A 15,438-nucleotide genomic window follows, 5' to 3' on the forward strand; every position below is an offset into this window, starting at 1 on the left:
GTAGCTTTCATCTCTTAACCTCATTAAAAGGGGGGACTAAACTCTTTTGTTTGTTTGTTTGTTTGTTTGTTTTGAGACAGGTTTTCTCTGTGTAACCCTGGCTGTCCTGGAACTCACTCTGTAGACCAGGCTGGCCTCGAACTCAGAAATCCACCTGCCTCTGCCTCCCAAGTGCTGGGATTAAAGGCGTGCGCCACCACTGCCCAGCCATGGGACTAAACTCTTTAACTAAAGTAATACTGGAAGAGAAAGGTCAACCCTTTAACACAACTAATAATTATTAAGAAACACTACTTATATTAAAGGGGGGTTCAGTTAGGGTAAAGAAAAGTTTGTTAAAACAGTCAGTACAGTTCATGCCCAAAGCTGTGCTCAGTTAATACTTGGTGAATGAATGAATGAATGAGTGAGTGAGTGAGTGAGTGAATGCACAAGCAAACAAGTAGCAAGTCTATGAGAGTGCCCAGGGAGAAAACACTCAACAGAAGTAACTCAACTTATTACATTCTCTTGGGACTTTGGGGACCAACTCTGTGTCTTGTGTTTTAGCTAAAGCACCACTCTGCCAGAAAGCCATCAGACCTTTGCACTATCAACGTGAGTGGCATGAAGTTCTCCAAGGTGAGGCCAGCATCAAAGGCATGACCGAGCCAGGTGTCAGGGAACCCGGATGCTTTGGTTTGTGTATGGCACCTCCTCAGTCCCTGGGAACTAGAAATTAGTTATGTAGAAAGAGGGGGAAGAGGTGGGCAGACAGGGGTGGAAACAATATTCACACACAAACCTTGCTATGAATTTGGTGTTCTGTGAATTAGAAAAATTCATCTTAAGAATCTGTTCTTGAGACTAGGGCATAGAACATGGCGAGAATTGGCTAGGGAGTTTGGGTAGAGTCTAACTCTTTGTGTGGAGTTCCCATCACATGAGCTAACTGTGTGGTAGGGGTACCAAAACTCTTATGATGAGGAAGGATGTACAGGAATGTGTGTAGCACCTTGTTTATAACAATTGAAGTTTTGGAACAGACTAAATGTGTACACAGCAGAAGAGGATAACGTGTCATATATTCAAGCAAGGAATTCAAATGGACAAATTGGACCTATATGTATCAACACAGATTAATTTCCACAGATCTATATACACTTTGTGTAAATCTCAAAGCTATACTCTCTAGTAAAAAGACACATTCGTACCATAGCATTGAATATAAAGTTTTAAAACATGTAAATAACCCTATGTATAATTGATGGGTATAAACTTTGTTGTGTACGTTATCTACATAAAAGCCAAGAGCAGGGATACAGCGTGGGGTTTGAGGAGACACATGGAGGCTGTGGTAATAGAGCACACACGTCTTCTGATAGTTTCTTTCACATTTAGACACTTCAGACTCAGGTCATTAAAACTGGGCCACGGTGGCTACATCTTCAAAGTATCACTCACTGTGCTTTTCGATACGTTTGAAGTATTTTAGGGTAGGAAAAAAAAAAAACACAGAAAAGTCCCCACCACCCTCTCTGCGTGTCTGCTCTTGGACTAAGAATGTCTCTTAGTCCCTTTTAGGCATTTGCCCTCTTGACAGCTGCTGTGGTGTTTCTACAGGCTCCCGGGCAGGGAACTAATCCTGTGTTTCTCTGGAATGCTTTCTGACAGGCAAAGGAAAAGGACTTCAAACATTTTACGTCTGTGATTTATATCAATGCCTCTGAAAACCTGCTGCCTCTAGGTGAGCTTTCTCTTCTTATTAACTGTCCTCCTAGCCCACAAAGCACTTGTGTTAGAATTTATCTGTCTGTCCACCTGGGATTGGCCTCTCATGGCCAGGAGATCGCTCTGGAGAGATCACAGATCTCAATTCTGGTGCTGAGCTGTCACTCACCAAGGGTTTCCCTGTCAGCTGAAGCTCCTCTCCACAAACCCAGATAACCTTCTCCTCTAGCCCGGCAGGACACCTTGCAAACTCCAGTGAGAGAAAAAGGCCTTTTAGTAATTCGGAAGATCTACAGTGACCCCTGCTGGTGCCAGGACTGTGTGGCCTTTAGAAAGAAAGGCACCCAGTTGCTGCTCTGGAGAGCTTGTGATTGGTAGGAGAGATGGACTCAGACCAAAAACAGGGTACATATAAGCACTGGTACAGGGAGATCAGAAGACACCAGGCAAACATACCAGAGCGACTTTAACCCAGTCCAGCGAGTCAGGAAACCTAGGTAAGAGCACCTAAGACAGGATCAAAAAAGAAATACGCTGTGCTGGCAAGATGGTTGAGTACTTTCAAGCACCTGCTGCCAAGCTTGGTGACCTGAATTTGATCTCCAAGACTCACGTGATAAAAGAAGGGAACCATCTCCTAGAAAACTGTCCTCTGACATCTGCATATGCACAACACACACACACACACATAAACACACACACACACACACACAGAGAGAGAGAGAGAGACAGAGAGAGACAGAGAGAGACAGAGAGAGACAGAGAGAGACAGAGAGACAGAGACAGAGACACAGAGAGAAAGAAAGAAAAGAAGCTGACTCAGGAATTGGTAAAGGTGCTTTGGGTTGAGGGGCAGCTGTGGAATGAATGGTCAGGAAGACTGTGTACAAGGAATACATGAGGAGAAAAAACTGCTGGTTAGACACACTGGCAGGGACTTGATCATCAAGGGCTTTGAGAGTTGAGCTTAGTCCTTCAGACAGAAGAGGCGTGGAAGGCTTTTAAACAGGGAATCTCAGTGAAGAGCGGTTTTCCATGGGAGGGGGATGAAGCTTGAGATGGGGAGTGAAGGGGATTGAGAGAGTGACCTGGGAAGAGTGGGAATCACAGGACTTGGGAACCTGAGAGGATGATATTCAGAGACAGTTCTAGAAGGGGACATTGATAAGTTTGTCTCAGTGAGTTGGAGGGAGCGCCTATCAAAGCATCTACAGAGACCTCTACCTTAGAAGGAAGTGTAGTCTGCTAGGAGAGGCCAACGGGCCTGTGATAGATGCCCAGCCTCACTAAGGAAGAAAACATCACCAGGACACTTTTAGGTTCATCAAACTTTGGCAAGTATGAAAAACTCTAACCACAGCCAACCCTGGGGAGGCAGTGGAGACTCTCGGTGAAAGTCAAATATAAGAAAGCAGTGTGATTCCTTAGGGGAAGTTTGGTAGTGTCTCTTAAAATTCAAGTCAGGGACGGAGAGCAGGGCTGTTAAGAACATTTACTGCTCTTGCAAAGGACCTGGGTTCAATTTCTGTCATCCATGGGGGCCACTCATAGCCACCTATAACTCCAGTTCCAGGGGATCTGGTGATCTCTTCTGGCTTCTATGGGCTTTCGCACATGCTCACTGCACACAACACCACACAGGAACACATACATATAATAGATAAGTAAACAAATAAGTAAATAAATAAATAAATCTTTAAAAAGTTGAGATAGTCACTGCCTTTAGTAGTTCCAATTCTAGGAATGTATTCTACAGAAAGAGACTTACACAAGGGAAGCCTCCCAGTCAGTCTTTTGTTGGACTTGACTGAGCATCCTGACTCACAGGCTTTTGTAGGCTACATAGTAGAAGGTTCTAAGTGATTCTACACTATGCCCCTGTTGTACAGCTTCAGGAGTCCTACAGGGGAGTCGCCATGGTTGGCTATCTTGCAATGCTTCCCACTAGCCAAGAGTCACCCTGGGTGCTGGACAGAAACTCTCATTGAGTAAGTGCAGGAATCGCCCTTGTTTGGAAAACTCATCAACACAGGAACCAATGTGCCATTCCATAGGTCTGTGTTACAGCAGTCCCATGAAGGACATGTCTGATTATAGCAGTAACCTCTTCAGGTATTTATAATTTATACTTTCTCTTGGTCCAGACATTATTTACCAGTCCGCAACCATTTTTACCACAAGCAGTAGTTGCCTAGTAACACAGTTACTATAGCATGTGCTTCGGGTTACCAGGGAAACAGGCCTAGAAAGTGAATCTAAGATCCAGTTGTCATGCAAGAAGGAGTTTTTGTTTACCCCCTTCCCACATAGGTTAAATGTTACCAACAGGAAAAGCTAGTGTGTATCTATACTAGAAAGTAACTAAGATATTGGACAAATTTAACATTGAATATTCTTCAAGTCATACTGCTGAAAGAGAAAAGCCAGTGTACAGCATGGATTCTGTTTTTGTAAGAAGACTGTATTTCAATACATACATGAGAAAATATTAGGTATGCATATGAAATTTTAAACAGTTAACACTAAATATTGAAACTAAAGGAACCTTTTCCCTGGGATGTCTGACTCTTTGGGGTGGTCATGTTAGTGTCTCTAATCAGAAATGATAGAGAGTTTGCCTAGCATGCACAAGACCCTCAGGTTGGTCCCTGGATTGGGAAGAGAAAAAAAAAAAAAGAATGTATCATTTTTTAAATGGGCAGGCCTTGCATTTGAACAGACTTAGTTTTCCCACTTTCAGCACTTACCAGCAACCTTCTTCCTTCTTCTTTTTTTTTTTTTTTTTTTTTTTTTTTTTTTGGTTTTTCAAGACAGGGTTTACAGAGTTTCTCTGTGTAGCTCTGTCCTGGAACTCACTCTGTAGACCAGGCTGGCCTGGAACTCAGAAATCTGCCTGCCTCTGCCTCCCGAGTGCTGGGATTAAAGGCGTGCGCCACCACTGCCTGGCTAAGCAACCGTATTTCTAACAAGTCACTTAGCCTGCCTGAGCTGCCATTTCCTCAGCCATAGGATGAACAGCACAACTCCTGTCAGTGATGGAGCCTAGAGATTGAAAATTTTCTAAAAGATTGTTTTATTTTTAATTCTGTTATGTGTGCATATGCTGTGTGTGTGTGTGTGTGTGTGTGTTTACATAGGAATGCAGGACCCTTTGGGGCCAGGAGAGGTCATTGGAATCCCTAGAGCTGGAGTAACGGGCAGTCAGAAGCCACCCAGTGTGGACACTGGGAACTAAACTCTGGTCCTCTGCCAGAACAGTAAATCCTCTTCAACCCCAAGCCATCTCTCCAGCCTATTAGAGATCTGAGGTCTGCAGGGTAAAGCATCTCCCATGGCTGGAGGCTCAGTGCATGGTCACTGTTAATTGCCTTCTCCTTAAGCCTTTTCAAGCTCAAGATTTCCTCTCACTCTCTTTCCGTTCCCATGCAGATGTCTTTCACACATTTCCAACCCTAAAGGAGCTAGAGCTTGCATTCAACGGCATCAAGATGGTCTACGTGAAATATGGAGACTTTAAGACATTGGAAGTAAGTTGGAGGTAGGAAGTTTGTGATCCTACCTGCTCCCCTAAGGAATGAGTATAGGGATCTTGACAGATTATGCCTTTGGGGAAAGGTTCTCTAAGATTTCACTGCTAGGCTCTTGCTTCATGGCTCTGGCCTCTGGAGAGGGAGGTGGTGATGGTGGGGATGATGATGGTGGTGGTGATGGTGATGATGGGGATGATGATGGTGGAGGTGGTGGTGATGGTGATAATGGTGATGGAGGTGGTGGGGATGGGGATGATGATGGGGGTGGTGATAGTATTAATGGTACTGATGGCAGACAAGTAACTATGGCCAAGCTGTATGACCCTGGAATATAAATGCCAAGGGTCATTCATGCTCAGAAGAATCTATAGAAAACTGAGTTTAAACGGAGTATCATAGGAGGAAGAGTTTCATAGGAGATATATCTCCATAGGTGTTTGGAGAGCTGTGGATCCAGGTTAAGAGCCAGGTGCAGTGAGCTAGAAACTTTGTGGACCAATACCAAAGACATACCTGACCTCAGTAAGCGAGGTTGGTCCCAGTGGACTGGCGTAGTACATACAGGCTGTACATCTAGTCCCTTGACCCAGAGATGAGCAAGCAAGGCCCCAGTGGATTCAACAGCACACTAGAGACGCATGCACATCCTATGTACATCTCTAGTTGTTCTTGGAACCTTGGGGTAGAAAATACAGAAAGTCTGCTTTGCATAGCCTCATACTTTCTTACCTCTGCTGATAAAGGCTCAAGGGTCACTTTTCTTTACAAGGGATGAATGTTTTGTCACTACCTGAGAGTCACTGTACACGTGGATCAAGGAACAGTGCTGCAAGTGGGACTCAGGCCCCTGGCCAGACCCCATCTCCTCCCTGAGTAGTGTGCCCTCCTCTGTGTGCTGGCCTCATAGTGAAACACTTCCACTCGCACCTTAGCAACATGTGTACGTGTTGTTAGCTTTGGTAGCTTAGATCTGCAAGCATCAAAGGTCAGCCATGCTCCAGATGAGCCTCCCCTAACTTGTTTTAGGGTGACTGACCTTTTCAAAGGGTTGATGGCCTTTCAATGACAGAGTTGGGAAACACCTTTAACATATTGAAATGGACATCATCCCAGGATGGTGGGTGTGTCCTCACACTCTGAAAACATCCTGTGCTGAATGGAAAACTGACTTTTCCCCATGTGACTTTTTAAGTCACATTGAAGATGACAGCAGTTTGCTCTGACTTGGGACATGAGTTGGTCCTCAGACTTATTATTTAGTAGACAAACTCTCAAAGTCCACTAAAACCCAAATGGAAGTGGCTGATGCAGCTTGGAGCTATGTTAAAACATCTTTCGGTATTATATTTTGGTGCCAACAGTGGGAAGTAGATCCTAGACCAAAGAGATCCAGGGAGCCATTTCCCCAACCTCTGGGCCAAGGTACCTCCTATGGACTTCCATTGTTCTTTGACTTTGTCAGAAGACTCCCAAGAGTTGCATTTTGTGCCTTGAATCTTGTCTTCCTCCTTCCAAATACCCAAAACACAACACAGGTACCAGAGGGATATGATCACATTCTTTGACTCTACAAGTAACTAGCTTGGGTTCTAATGCTAATCATGATTGATTTTATATGTGACCTACTTTATACTTTGATTGCATCTGATGCAGATTATTTATCCGACAGACCCAGTCTTGTCCAAAGGAATTTGTCTACAAAGAAAACAGACTCATTTTAGGATGCAGAGTATAAATGAGAAAAGGAAATCTCTGGATGAGTCATTTGTGATTTGCAAGGGCTCCCTAGGGAAAAGATAAACATGTCAAATATCCTGAATTTGCATCTCACAGTAATGAATACTTTGATGTGTAATAAAACTCAATGTGACTCAGCCAGATACAGCAGCCAGGCTAGGAATCTTCTGTCCTTGTCTGTCAGAGAGCCTGCCCCAAGGGGAGTGGCCCAGGGTGGAATTCCTCCAGAGTCAGTTTTGGAAAACTTAACTTTGCTGTGATTTGATTTTGTGTTTACAAATCTGAAAACCATCCAGCAGGACCCCAGCCCCAGCAGCCAGAAGGCATTCTTTCTCACCTTTGTCCTGCTGACCCTTTGCTGGCCCTACGCTTTGTCCAAATAATTTGCCCTTGAGGGTAAAGTTTCTTTGATTTTACAAAGTTTCTCTGTAAAATCTGAGCCAGCTCTAACATTCTGCGACCTGTGATCCTACAACTGTTTATTTCTTTGAGCTACCCCTCATGGAACACAAATCTGGAACCAACATGATAGCCAAAGCAGCTAGAATAGGGGTTCACCATTGAGTGTGTGTGTGTGTGTGTGTGTGTGTGTGTGTATTTGTGTGTGTAAGAAACAAGAAACTAAGTATGTTAAACTTTGGGTCCATATGCTCATTCTTAGTTGTGGCTATCACAAGCAGTCATCCTTCTGTGAGAGGAAAGAACTGCAGACAGTACAGAGGCTGCTGGGAACCTGCCCCAGCCTTTAGGAGAACAGTACTCAGCAGACAGTGTCCAACAAAGGCTAAAGTCAGATAATCCATGGCATTAAAACTTTATTACTTGTGCTTTAATAAGCACAGTGGGTCTCTTACTCTGTAACTTTCTTACTATTTGTGCTAATAAGTGATGGTTTCTTTCCTCTCTGGCTCAAGAACCTCTCAATGGCCAGGCGAGAGGTTTAGGACTCTTTGTGAACCAGAGAGAAAAGAAAGGAAAAGAATTAAAATCCTTTATACTGGCAAATATGCACAGATACACATATACTCATACTCATACACAGACACACACACACACACACACACACACACACACTAGACAGGCATGACTACCTGTCTCAGTCAACCCCACAGAGTTTATTCGTGCTTACATACATACACGTATACTCACACATGTACATATAGACCAACAGGCATATATATTTGCTGGGATGGATGGGGCAGAGCCCCACCAAGCCACACTTTGCTTCTTTTCTCTGACCTTTTTATAGACAAAAGTTCTTAGAAAAGTACCTCATAGATAAAATGTTACACAAAAGGGGAGTTACAGAAGGATGTTAATCGTAAATTCAAAATAGTGTTTCATTTTTAAGCTCATTATAAGTTCAACACAACAGTTTCACATGACCTTGCTTTATCATAGTCTGACCTAGAATGAATGTTTTTCCTTGATCACTGATTTGTTCCAAGCCTATTTCTCTTTATAATGTAATTATGAAGGCTCATTGTATTCCTTGTTATGCAGCCTTTCTTTACTATTCTATGAAGAATGGGCACATTCTATTCTTGATTCTAACTTTATTATATCTTTCTGGAAAAACAACTAAAACCATCTCTAAAAATCTTTCTAAAATTATTTGCATCAAATGAGGAATTCTATAAAATCATTAATTCATCTAAACGAGATTAATTCATGAAAGTTCATCTTTATGTAGATCTGCAGGAAATTTGCTCAGTAGGATGGGACAGTGCCCAGGGATCCTTAGGCTATGTAACAGTGACAGGAAAGGCATATCAGCTGTAAGAAGCAGGCCTGAGATGAAGTCTTTTGGAACCTTGCCTCTCAGACCTCGTCCATCATAAGCCATGACAAAAGAAAAAAGAAAAAAAGAAAAAAAGAAAGAAAGAAAGAAAGAAAGAAAGAAAAGGAAAAGGAAAAGGAAAAGGAAAAAGGAAAGGAAAGGAAAGGAAAGAAGAAAAATGGTGGACCACTTCCAGGAAAGTCACTTGCTAGCCTTAGCCTCTCCTAGATGGCCCCAGACAGGAGGCAAGCAAGCAAGATGTTGAAATGTGAATTTCTCATTGCCAATTGGGGCACACAATTCCTTTTTTACTAATTTATTTCGAGACAGGGTTTCTCTATGTAGCCCTGGCTGTCCTGAACCTCACTCTGTAGATCAGGCTGGCCTCGACTTACTGAGATCCACCTACCTCTGCCTCCTGTGTGCTGGGATTAAAGACACACACTACCTATCCTGGCCTTGTATTTTTATTTTTATTTTTTTTAAGTGTAAGGATCATTGTTAGCTCACTAGCCACAGAGGAGCATCAGGCTGGGTTTGGCTTGCTGGCCTTGGCTCACCAACTCTTGAGCTTGAATACCAGTGAATCCGCCAGTGTGCATAGATGGAGAGTGAGAGCTGAGACTTGGTAGTACTGTGTGAACCTGAGGCTTAGGACAGACAGATCTGGGGGTGCTCTAGACAGCTTGTTCAGGAGCTAAAACTGTCCAGTGGAATAGGAACCACGAAGTTTTAAGGTGGAGCATGCTGTGGTCAGGGCCATATTTTAGAAAACATGTCCTGGCTGCTGTCTAAGGAACAGGTTGGAGGGAACTCGAGAGACACAAAGAATGGAGGTAAAAATTAAAAGTCATAGGTCTTGGGAGTTCACATACAGGTAGGAGAGACAAGGATTTCCTTATCTTTGCCTCTGCTTTTCCAGGCCTTGCACCTCTCCCTGCTCCAGCCAAGTGAGATGGCTCTGTTCTGTGCACCTCAAGCCCTGTCTTTCCTCCTGGTGCTTGGAGCCTCTCATGTCCTGACCAGTCTTATCAAACCTCTCCTCTCCCACAAGCTTCCCTGATGCCCAGACCCTTTGTAGTTCTCAGAACAAGGCAGCTACGTCCTGACTCATGCCTCTCTCATTTGGGTTCTCTTCGCCTTTAACAGTTTGGTCTGGGGATGGCTCACACACTGCATCTCTGTGAAGACTGCCATGACCTTCTGGCAGACCTGACTGTTATTTGTGGCTTGTGTGTGTCTAGACGTGTATCCTGGCAGTATCACTTCCTTCTTTGACATTTTACTTATCCTTTGACTGTTTCATGTATGTATATAATGAACTTTAATTCTTTCCACTCCTCGTACCCTGTCTCTACCCCTTTCCTTTCCTGCTGAAACCCTTCTTCCCAAGACTCCTCCTACTTTTCTGACCTTTGTGTGGGAGACCCTCTGGGTTGTCTGCATGAGCATAGGTGGGAGGTTATTTACCAGAACATGGACAATGTATCATCACTGAAGAAAGTAACACCCTGCCCCTGCTGCTATAGCTACCAGTGGTCCTTCAGAGACAGGTGGGGCTCTATGAGCCTTTCCTTCTTCTCTGATGAGATGTGGATAAGCCCAATCTTGTTCGGGTAACCATGACTACAGTGATGTCATTAGTGCACCATCTGTGGCATCTCCACGTTCCTCTCCAACCTTTGTTTCTTAAAATCTTCCCACCCCCTCTTCCATGATGGCCTGAGCCTTGGAGGAGGGGACTTGGGTGTCCCATCCAGGGCCGAGCACTACAGAGTCAGTTATTCTCTGCACTTGGATCAGTTGTGAGTCTCTGTGTTAACCTCTGTCCACTATAAAAGAAGCTTCTCTGATAAAGGCTGAGAGTCCAGCAGCATCCCTTCTTAGCAGATGGACATAGATAGTTTGTGGCCAAAGACAACTGGGACTTCCCTTCAGTATGGGGGTAATGGATGAAGAAATAGCAGTGATGATGATGGTGGTGGTGATGATGAAGAAAGGAAGAAGAGGAGGAGTGAAGAAGAGGAGGAAGAGGAGAGAGAAGCAGATACAGCAGGAGACGCAGCATTAGGGGGCAGCAGAAGGGGGCAGCAGCTGATGGTGGAGGACTCATGGTTCCTTTAAGCTAGTTCATTTAAGTTTACTTTCATGTGTGTCTGTTGGTACCAGGGCCTGTGTTCAGTTACACGACTACCATGCTGCAGTGATACGGTTCCTGACCTCAAAGGGCTTACGGTCTAGTCCTCCACTGTGTGCCAGACAAAGTACACGGCACACCATACCCACTTCTTATACATCCCCAGCTATCTCTAGACCCTGCAGACTTGGACAAATACCCTAGGATAGTTTAAATAAAGCAGATAAAGTCAGGGGAGGGAGATGGTCCACCTGGCCAAGATTTGGGGACTATTTTCTAAGGAGGCAGCTTTGAGATGGCTTCTGGGGCTGGGATTTCAACGCTCAGAGAGGGGCGTTCTTCTAGTGGAAACATGCAGTGGATGACTGGCGAGACAGGCAGGGAGGAGGAAGGAGTCTGCGAAAAGATGCGCAGTGGCAGCTGAGACAAGGAGTGAGCCTGGGTCCAACAGGCTGTGAATACCAAACCCGAGACACTGTCCTGTGGGTGATAGGTACCTGGAAGTAAGAGGGGAAAGGAGCATAGCCCCCCCCCCTCGTGTTTGGGCATCATTGTCATACATCACTTTATTATCCAATCTTTTGTTTTGTATGGCAGTTCTTGGACCTTTCCTTCAACAGCCTGACTGAGGAGGCCATCTGCGATCTGGGGATTCTGCCGCATCTCCGTGTGCTGCTCCTCACAGGCAACGGGCTCACCTCTCTGCCACCTAACATGGCTGTCAAAGAACAGTAAGTTCTACATCCTTGACTTTGTTCTGTGTGCCCCACCCCCAGGAGCCTTTGCCTGGGTCCTGACATCAAACGAATAGCTCAGAGCAGCTCTTCTTGGGAGCTCTGTAAAGACAGGCTTTGGGTGGCAATGCGAGAATGCTGTCTACTTATCCTTCCAGGAAATTCCTCCAATGGATGCTTTCCTGTGTGCTCACCTGGTGGTTAGAGAAGAGAGGAAGTGGAATAGGGGCCGGGCCTTCAATATGATCAACCTGTGTGAGAAGCCATCATGATGACTATGAGTTCTGCCTCTAGAGTCAAAGATACTTGTTTCAAATCTTGGCTTAAGAGAGATTGGAACTGGGCATGATGAAGAAGACTTTTCATCCCAGCTCTCAGTAGGTTGAAGCAGGTCAATCTCCGTGAGTTGTAGCCATCCTGGTCTACATAGCAACTTCTAGCTAGCCAAGGCTACATAGTAAAACCCTGTCTCAAAACATGCACAAGCATACACGGACATATGTACCCATACACAAACACAAACATACATGTGCATGTGTGTGTACGTGTGTGCATACACACATACACACACACAGATGCACACACATTTGTAGTCATTTTTCCTGCCTCTGATCTTTTGTAGGCTATGGGTGTTGCTCTTGCTAGCTGCTCCCTCTGTGCAGCTCCTTAAATCTACTTGCTGACCTTTAAATAACCTTTGTACATTTCTGTTCCTGCACCTTTGTTGAGGACATTTCTTCTGCCAGAACGACTGACTTTCTTTTCTGAATAATAACACATAAGTAGTGTTTACTGTGTGCCAGGCACTGTTCTTCATACTCTAATCCTCCTGAGAGATTTATGAGCTAAGTGATTATCATCCCATTTTTCAGATGAGGAAATTGAAGTAGAGGCAAGTTAAATAACTTTCCCAAGTTTACAAAACTGGTTTCTTACAGAGCCAAGATTTGAGTTTTTGACTCTAGAGGCAGAACTTGACTCTAGAGTCAAGTGTTTTTGACTCTAGAGGCAGAACTTACAGTCATGATGGTGGCTTCTCACATGGTTGATCATTTTCCAAGGCCCAGATACTATACCTCTTCCTCTAGTCTCTATCAGGTGAACTAGATGTTTCCCTAGTTAGTCTAGTACTTGGCTAGTCTGTTGAGACCTGGGCCACCTAAACGTGTATCTTTATAGAAGGTGGTTAGATGGCTGGTACATCTGGCCACTCCACGTGGGTCAGGAGTACTCTCAGAGTTAGAGCTCTGTTTCATGCATCTCTGATCAGCAGCGATAGACAAGAGCCTGATACTTTTCATATACTATGTAGGCAGTTGATACTGACCAATGAGATGTTGATGGTGATGGTCCTGGTGATGCTGCTCATCGCCATGATGGAAGGTTGGTGATGAAGATGATGATGATAGCAGCTAGCTGCTCCAGGCGGTTGGAATAACAGTGGTTGTTGCATTTAGGGTTTCTTTAGTTAGTTAGTTAGTTGCTCCAGGTGGTTGGAATAACAGTGGTTGTTGCATTTAGGGTTTCTTTAGTTAGGATTATTTTGTTTCCAAGCTCGATGTCACATATCTAGTTCAAACTAACTTAGACAAAAAGGGTATTTATGAACCACTAGTGGTGGCATGTGCTTATAATACCAGTATGAGAGACTAAGGCTGGAGGACCGTGGGAGTTCAAGGTCACCCTGGGTTACGTAGTGAGTCCTTATCTCCCATAAAAACAAAAGGGGACTGGACAGTTGGTTCAGCAGTTACAAGCCCTTGTTGCTCTTAGAAAAATGACTCAGCACTCATATGGCAGCTAACAACCATCTGCAACTCCAGTTTCCACAGGATCCAACGCCCTCTTCTGCTCTCCATGGGTACTGCATACATGTAGTAGACAGGCAGACAAAGCAACTACACACTTGTAAAAATATTTTTTTTCATAAAGGAAAGGAAGGGGGCTTCTAAATCTAAGAAATCCTAAAAATGAATCGTCCAGATTTGTGCTGAGGTATACGGCACACTAGGGGCAGAGTGTGTCAGGGTTCTGGTCCCATATGCAAACTTCTGTCACTGTCTGTTACATGCTCTTAGACACCCCCCCCCCCTGCTTTGTTTACCTTTGTGCTGATTTCGTGGGGAGGTAAGCATTCTCTGTGATAGGACTTGTCTCAGACTCATAGAAAAGTACTGTGGTTAGAGAGGACTCACTTGCTCCGAGTAGAGGGAGATCATCATTGGTATTTTATTATGGAAAATTTCAGAAATGCATAAAAGTAAAATTATGGTTCAAGTATTCAATATCCTTTCAGATGGCTCATATACTAAAGGATGGTTCCCCAGCTGATGGCACTGCTTTGGGAGGTGCCAAAACTTTAGTAAGTGAGGCCTGGCTACAGGAAGTCCTTTCCTGGGAAAGGCCTTTGGGGTATCTTGCACTTCTCCAATGCTTGTCTTTCTCTGATTCCTGCCCTCCATGAGCTTGGTAATTTCTGCCTCAGCTCCCATCAGCGTGACATTCCATCTCACTGCAGGCCCAGAATCAAGGTGTTCAAGGACTAAAACCAAAACCAATAGCCAAAATAAACAATTCTTCCTTGTAAGTTGCTTTTCACAGGTGTTCGTCAAAGCAGCGAACAAAATGATTAACACAAGGAGACTAGGTGGGAAAATGAGTCCCGTGTTCCTTCCGCCTGGTAGTTAGCTCCTGATAGCTGTGAGACTGTGGCTGGCCTGTTACAGCTATACCCCTGTCACACCCCAGTATAGATTATCCTTAAGAAAATGTACCCAGTTGCACATGAATCTACTCACAAATGAATAATAAGCGGATTCATTTATCATGTGTAAATATTCAAGATGTGCCTCTAGAGATGAGGGCTCCTTTAAAACTTGTAACCAACAAACCTTCATTCCACCTCCAGCATCACCAATGATAAGTAGAGAGACTTGGTTTCATCAGTCTTAGGACACGGCTGGAGCACATGGAGAAGGGGGGCACAGAGGAGCACAAGGAGGATTCCAGCTATTGGAAGCTGGTGGGCTGGAGCCAGGAGTCTGCATCTGCCACTGGACTTCTAGAGAGGTCATTGCTCTAATTCTAGCTCTGCTGCCTCAGCCTTTCCGACACAGCAGCCACTGTCAGTGTTCCTGGGCTGCTGCTGTCAGAAACCAGGCAGGAGGTAGGCCTCCCTCCCTGCTGTGCTGGGCAGGCTTACCAATCCCTTCCACTGACAGCACCTGGCTAGAAGCCTGTTTAAAAGTTGGTCTAGCAAGTATAGTTAAGCAGTTATCCCCAACCCTTTACCATATAGTGCTAACTACAGAGGGAAAGACTGAAGGCTGACAACAGGGGCACAGGTGGCTGGTATACCCACCCACTGGAGCCCTAAGCTCTCTCCTCTCCATTTCTGATTTCCACACAACAGTAAGAACCGCCACAGGCTTTGTGTAACTTACACTGAACACACTCACCTTCCTCCATCACGAGTTGAGATAGAGTTCCATCACCTAGCAACTTACATGTGTGGTATACATGAACATGTACACACTCATATGTCTACATAAAACAAGAAAGAAAGTAGAATGAAAACATTCATAATTGCCACATTTATCTTCTCTTACTTGGTCAGGAAGCCATAGTGGATATTTATACATTTTCTCATTACCCATTTATAGTCCTGTTACTGTCAGCCAGCAACCTTAGCTAGTTAGAGTTCTTCAATCTTCACTCCTGAAGAGTCTGGGCACTAAGCATCTTGCTTTTAGGAAGGTACTATAATTTTCTAGTAATTATAAAATTTTCCAATGTTTGCTAAATGTCTTA

At 44.4% G+C, this 15,438-nt stretch overlaps 1 protein-coding gene across 1 annotated transcript in view; it reads left to right on the forward strand.

Annotated features, from left to right (window-relative positions):
* The window catches only part of Xrra1 (X-ray radiation resistance associated 1), a 65,745-nt gene that overhangs the window by 17,829 nt on the left and 32,478 nt on the right, over positions 1-15,438 (forward strand). The window contains exons 5-8 of the mRNA XM_034510141.2: positions 550-621; positions 1,654-1,726; positions 5,140-5,237; positions 11,492-11,625. Coding sequence (XP_034366032.1) covers positions 550-621; positions 1,654-1,726; positions 5,140-5,237; positions 11,492-11,625 — 377 coding nt within the window. The remainder of the gene's footprint in view (positions 1-549; positions 622-1,653; positions 1,727-5,139; positions 5,238-11,491; positions 11,626-15,438) is intronic.

This window comes from Arvicanthis niloticus, chromosome 1, assembly GCF_011762505.2.
Source record: "Arvicanthis niloticus isolate mArvNil1 chromosome 1, mArvNil1.pat.X, whole genome shotgun sequence".
In the NCBI taxonomy this organism is placed as follows: Eukaryota; Metazoa; Chordata; class Mammalia; order Rodentia; family Muridae; genus Arvicanthis; species Arvicanthis niloticus.